General features: G+C 36.7%; 1 protein-coding gene across 1 annotated transcript; it reads right to left on the bottom strand.

Annotated features, from left to right (window-relative positions):
- Window positions 1-531: 531 nt before the first annotated feature.
- LOC121731885 lies at window positions 532-6,326 on the bottom strand. Its single transcript, XM_042121561.1, has 3 exons — window positions 6,155-6,326; window positions 5,657-5,810; window positions 532-859 (listed from the first exon to the last, which is right to left on the bottom strand). Exons 1-3 carry the CDS (start codon window positions 6,324-6,326, stop codon window positions 532-534), a joined length of 654 nt encoding a protein of 217 aa, XP_041977495.1.
- Between the last annotated feature and the right edge of the window lie 492 nt (window positions 6,327-6,818).

Genomic DNA, 6,818 nt, shown 5'->3' with positions numbered 1-6,818 from the left:
GTGGTTGAACCCTGTTGTGCAACTATTCTCAGTTTAATATTTACTCCACCAAAATAGCCCGTGTAATTACCTCATTCTTGGATTAGAAGTTGGAAAAACGCAAAACCAGCTTACTCTTAGATTAGGAGACAGTTATACTCGAGTAAAATTTTATTCCAGTTTGGTCGAATCCGCCCTTAAAGTTTTATTGCTTGAACTGAGTAGGTAGTAAGCATTCCCCCAACGAAAAAAAAAAAAAAAAAAAAAGGTTACTACCTTTTTTTTTTTTTCTCTACTGAGCAGTGATTATTATTTTTAGAGTAACATTGAGTTAGATTAGAAAGGAATTGTGACTGATTTAAATAAATTTTAGGTATAGGTCTACCAGAATCTGATGGCAAAAAGTGAGAAAATAAATCGACTCTAGCAATATCGGGGTAAGTACTTACTTACTTACTTCCTGCGGCGCAGCGACCCAAATTGAGTCTTGGCCTCTGACACAAGCACACGCCATTTATTTCGATCCTGTGCGACATCTTGCCATGATCCGGCTCATAACGCCTTCAGGTCCTTTTCTACCTCATCCCTCCAGCGGTATCTGGGACGGCCTACCGGTCGTTTGCCAGTCATTTGCCCCACATACGCTTTTTTAGCCGCTCGGTCATCATTCATTCTTTCTACGTGATCGAGCCAGCGGATTCGGTGAGATTTGTATTCCCCGATAATATTGGGCATTGCCACGAGTTCTTCAATCTCAAGGTTTTTCCGTGGCCTCCAACTGCCATCTTCATCCCTCGTCGGTCCGAGAATCTTGCGCAGGATTTTTCTCTCAGCTACTAACAGCTTTGTTTCCTCCTTTTGAGTTAGGGTCCAAGTTTCACTGCCGTATAAGAGTATAGGTCGAATTACAGTTTCATATATTCGTATCTTCGTACCTCTACTTAGGATCTTGGACACTAAAATTCTATGGAGTGCCGCACTACACCGAAGAGCACTTTGGATTCGGATGTCGATCTCATCTACTCTAGAATTTGTGTCGGTTATAGTGCAACCTAGGTACTTAAACTTAGCTGTTCCTAATAATATCCTATCCTAATATATAATAAAATATAAAAAAGGATATGGACGAACAGTCTATAGACGGCCCCAATTTTATAATTAAAAAAAAAAAAAACTTAGCTGTTCCTGTGTATGAGATGTTATCTACTACAAGATCTTCAGGTGGTCGTCGTTTATCTTTGTATCTCCGCATGTGCAAGTATTCAGTTTTGCCATGATTGATTTTAAGTCCGACTTTATTGGGTTCCTTCTCAAGGGTCCTTACCATATCCACGACATCAGACTTTTTCTCACTCATGAGAGCCAGATCATCTGCATAGCCTATTACTTGATGTTTTCCATTAAGCTGGACGCCCCTGTCAAGGTCTGTTACTTTCCTTATTATGTATTCTAACGCTAGGTTAAATAACATTGGTGAGAGAGCATCCCCCTGTTTTAGTGCAGTCTCTATGTTAAATAAACTCGTATATGACCTGCCTACCCGTACCACCGCATTACTCTTACTCGTAGCTGTCTTGATCAAGTTAATAAGTTTCTCAGGGATTTGGAAATTCCTTAATATCGTGTATAGGGAAGCACGATCTATACTATCATATGCCTTAGCAAAATCTACAAATAGCACATGGATGTTCTGTGCATATTCCCATTTTTTCTCCATCAACTGCTTAAGTAGAAAGATCTGATCTACTGTACTACGGTTTCGCCTAAATCCGCATTGATAGTCCCCTAACAGATTCTCAGCATATGGTTCTAATCGCTTTACGAAAGGATCTTGTATGCTGTTGGCAATAGTGCAATTCCTCGGTAATTTGCACATTTCTTCCTCGAACCTTTCTTAAGTATGGGGCAGATAATGGCAGTGTTCCATTTAGTAGGTAGAACTTCATTATTCCAGATTTTACTTAGTAGGTCATATATCCTTAACTGTAACATCTCACCACCATATTTCTAGATCTCAGAGGGGATGTTGTCAATACCTGGTGACTTGTTATTTTTTAGTTTGGAGATTGCTTGCTTCACTTCATCAAATTACAGTGGTGGTATATCTGACATATTAAGGGCATCACTCTCCTGTATATGTTGGTCCGGGACAGCACAATTTAAAAGCTGCTTGAAATAATCTCTCCATGTATCTTGGATTTCATTCTCTGCAGTTATTAAATTTCCACTTTTATCTTCCATTAAGTTTGCTGTTGCTTGATATCCCTTTTTAACTGACTTAACTTCCTTATAAATTTTTCTAGACTCGTTGGCCTTTATTAGGTTTTCCATATTTTGTACCATATTTTCCATGTGTTGTCTTTTAGCGAACCTTAACATTATTTTTGTTTCCTTTCTTTTCTCTAAATAAATTGCTTTAAAATTTTCGTCCTTCTCAATTCTAAAATTTTTAGTTTTCTTCTATCCTCTATCATAGCTTTACATTCTTCCGTTAGCCACTTAGTCCTTCCCTTATTTTTCTTTTTTCCTAATACACTTATTCCAATTTCTTTTACTGTATTTTGTATCGTATTCCACGTCTCATCTACGCTCTCTTCGTTATCTAGTTCTTTGAATCTATTATTTAATTGCAGTTGAAACTCGTTTCTGATTTTCTCTACTTTGAGATTTTCTACGTTAGTGTCATCCGGATTTTTCTGTTTTTTATTTTTTTTTTGTTTTTTGATCCAATCGGGGTAAGTAATAGAATAAAACATTTTGATTCTTATTTCCTTTAACGGCTTATTCTGTATGTAAATATAAAAATGTATCCAATAAATAAGGTTATTTTTTGAAAATCTACTGCCATCAGATTCTGGTAGACATAACTTTAATAATGAATAATAAACACAGAAAAATAAAGATTCTAATTTCGAAAATTCGAAAATATACAATTTGAATAGCGTTTTCCAAGAATGAACAAAATATCTCGGTTTCACTTTGAGACAGCGAAATACGTTCAGGGTTAAATGATTATCTGCGCTGATACGGACGTTTCGCAGCGTAGCAAAATACAGAGGGCCAACATACAAAATATTGAAAATAATTTATTTTTAAAATAAAATCTTTTAAGCTATTTCGCGATAGATACGGTGGTTCCCAGTTTGGATGCCGGCCAAGAAGCGCCCTAACCGACCAGCGTAGCGCGACCCGTGGCTACCTTTCGATTCGTCTCGAGACGAACTCGTGACGGAGCACCCGGCGGTCAAGTTATGATGGTCGTGAATAGATAAACTGCAGCGGAAAAATAATTTATTTCACGAAGAATACAAGTTGAAAAAAGCAATTCCAAATCGATTCGAATCTGCATTATATCAGCAACATCAGTAGAACAAAATACTGCAAAACTTTCATTAAAGTAATTGCTATTTTCGAAAATTAGTGAAGTATTTTCATGTAAAAAGGGAAATGCTAAAAATGAGTCAACGCTTGACAGGTACAAATACGAACTAGTTAAAAATATTAAATAAGCGGGTTAACAGTTGAATATCTTATCTTATATCTTTAAACGAGCAATTCTTGTATATAAATATATAATTGGAATCTCGGAATCGGCTCCAACGATTTTCATGAAATTTAGTATATAGGGGGTTTCAGGGGCGATAAATCAATCTAGCTAGGAATCATTTTTAGAAAATGTCATTTTATTCGTGTTTTATCGATAATCGATAAACTGAAAAATATGACTCTTCCTGACATCTATTGGCGAATAATAATACTATTATGTGAGCAACTAATTGTATTAACTACCAGCAGATGGCGTTATTAAGTAACACGAAGTCAATGAGTGTTTGCTATACCAAGCAAAGCTCGGTCATCCAGGTACTAGTCATATTATATTAGTAATAATAGAGGTATTAAATAATACAGTACATCTTATAAGCCTCCCTTATCCAGATCCTCATGATTTGGATGCGGCATACCAAGGTGTTAAAGAAATTAGTTTTATGGAACCATAAAAAATGATTCAGAGGCAGATCCATGTTATTTGGTTGGCTTATAGCTTGTCAGTATTAGTTGTGATCTGCCCCGTTAGCTTGACTTAACCCATTTAAATTAGATATTATACTAGCTGTCCCGGCAAATGTTGTTTTTCCATAAAATGATTTTCCCTGTTTTCCTGCTTTTCTTTTGAATTTTTTTTTCTATAGACCTCACGGAGCCCGAGACCTTTCCAGCGAATGCAAAACCGTGGAAATCTGTTTGTGCGTTCTGAGCGTCAGGAAGGAAAACCCGACTTATTTTTTTATATATTAGATTATGTTCGTCATCTGCCTATGGATAAATTTCTCTAATGGTAGTTAAGACATATTATTGTCGTCCTGTGCATGAAGAAGAGAAGGGGCTATAACATACATACAATTTCAATTGTTGTTTTCAGTTAATCGTTTTTTGTATATAGAACTAAATAATGTAAATTAACTCTATTGCAGACAAAAGTCGCACACATTATAAAATTTGTCTATATACCTATTCAGTTTTAACACTGTAAACCTGGACGTTTTGGTGATAATATGACATTCGTTCTTTTAAGGGTTCCGTACCCAAAGGGTAAAAACGGGACCCTATCACTAAGACTTCAATGTCTGTCCGTCTGTCTCCAGGATGTAACTCAAGAACCGCTGTATCTTGACCTCTGAAAATTTCACAGATTGTGTATATCTGTTGCTGTAATAACAACTAATTCTAAAAACCAAATTTGCTCTGTAATGGTACGGAACCCTTCGTGCGTGAGTGCAACTCGCACTTGGCCGATTTTTTTATATCCGGATAAACGATTACTGTATTATGTAGCAATTATATCCATTAAGTAATTTTAAACATCGAGTAAATACAAAATTAAATTTCTGAAATAAAGTTTTTAATCGTTACTCTTAACTGTCGTTGAATGCTTTCCAATTTAAATATTTAATAACGGCAAAAATTAATTTCAAATACATGGGTAAAACTTTTAAATAAAATTCCCTTTGTACTTATTGTAACAAATATTACATTTTAATATCTAAGTATAAAGGACTCATTGTCCCGCGTGGGCTTTGAAGGTTTTTAATCTAGGCTAGAGTCTAGCATCTGAGAATGCATTAAATATAGACGCTAGATCCCACAATGGCGGCTATAAACACTATTATTTCTTTTTGTGGACTTTGGTACAGTGGGGGAAAAAGTTGTTTACAATGCATGGGCTACAGTGCTGCAATCATCCTTGAGATGCGACTTAACGCATAAGCGGTAGTCCTATTGCTTTTATAACATTCACATTATATAATATTATTGACTTCTTTTCGCCATGAAGTCTTTATAACTCCGAGCTAATAATTTTAGTACTCAGCCCTGGAACTTTTTTTTGATTACTATCAAGCTAATTTTTTGTGAGTAGGTTCATTTTGATAATAATAATAATAATAATAATAAATCTTTATTTCAACCCAACAGGTCATATTTTTAAATTACAATTAAATTTAACTAAGTATTATATTTTCAAATTAAAATACTTAATAATATTACGATTGAATTAAATATAGAATTATCAAAAGTAGACTTTGAGCATAAGAACCACCGCTCAACGATTCACATGCGCAAGGTAGTGACTTTACGCATATGAATCATCGAACAATTATTCATATACTCAAAGTCAAACCTATTTGCTAACACTTTTAGAATGGTGTTGTCGCTGCCCCTCACCCTGCGCGCCAGAGATGTGCACCGCTTCCGCATGGTCGTATAAAAACAATCCACGCGGGCGTCGGCAAACATCCCCGACGCGCTGCAGTACCGCGGCAGCGCCAGCAGCACTCTAAAAGCGTTATTATACTGTATGCGAAGAGAGCCCACAGGCTACACGTGTAGAAGCTGGTGCAGAAAGCCCTGAATAGAGTTAATTTAACTTCTGTTGTGCAGCACGCGAACCTGCGGGCGATCATATTTGCTCTCACAGACAACGCTCTTCGCTCTCGTTCTATGTCTACATTGTCTTTCAGGTCAAAGGTTAGCCAGTGTCCAAGATATTTAAATTGTTCCACTCTTTTAAGACATTTATTGTTCAAATAAATGTTTGGAACTTTATCCGGACGTCTCCCCTTGGCCTGAAATACCATGTATACACTTTTATCTATGTTATATAAGAGTCCATGCTCACTGGCGAATTTTTCGCATATTTTTAATAGTTTGTTCAGTCCGCAGATCGAGGCGCTGAGCAGCACCATATCGTCTGCGTAACTTAAATTATTAACATTAACTCCATCAATATGGCAGCCGACATGGGTGCTACTCAGCTCCTCGATCAGGGAGTCCACATACAGGTTAAACATCCTAGGCGAAGTTAACCCCCCCTGCCTCAAGCCGCATTCCAGTTTATAGGGTTCAGAAAAGGAGTTTGACCATTTCACTACATTTACTTGATGTGCATACCAGTATTTAAACAGGCTAAGAATTTCAGGAGGTACTTTACTGTATTCTAGCTTTTTCCACAGCTTTTCATAGCGAACAAGATCAAAAGCCTTGGAAAGATCCAGAAAACACCCAAAAACCGGGGTTTTGCGGCTTGTGTAGTACTTGATAGTTTGTTTAACTGATAGAACAACAGCTTCCGTGGAAAGACCCGAACGAAAACCAAATTGGTTGTCGTGTACTTTTATATAGTTATCCAAACGTTTATTCAACAAACTATCGAGAACTTTTGCCAATATCGTCGCCAGTGAGATGGGTCTATAATTACACTTATCGCTTATATCTCCTGTTTTATTCTTAACAATTGGTACAACTACCGTTTTCATCATTTCAATCGGCAGGTAGGAGTGTCC

This window comes from Aricia agestis, chromosome 11, assembly GCF_905147365.1.
Source record: "Aricia agestis chromosome 11, ilAriAges1.1, whole genome shotgun sequence".
Taxonomy (NCBI): Eukaryota; Metazoa; Arthropoda; class Insecta; order Lepidoptera; family Lycaenidae; genus Aricia; species Aricia agestis.
This window is presented reverse-complemented; position numbering and strand designations above follow the sequence as displayed.

Bases quoted from the DNA above. Each gene is read 5' to 3' on its own strand.
- LOC121731885 (XM_042121561.1), bottom strand. From the start codon at position 6,326: ATGTTTAACCTGTATGTGGACTCCCTGATCGAGGAGCTGAGTAGCACC. The intron at 5,811-6,154 runs GTGAGCATGGAC...ACGCTTTTAGAG, and splicing joins AATATGCGAAAAATTCGCCA to TGCTGCTGGCGCTGCCGCGG. The intron at 860-5,656 runs GTTTGACTTTGA...CTTATACGGCAG, and splicing joins CTAAAAGTGTTAGCAAATAG to TGAAACTTGGACCCTAACTC.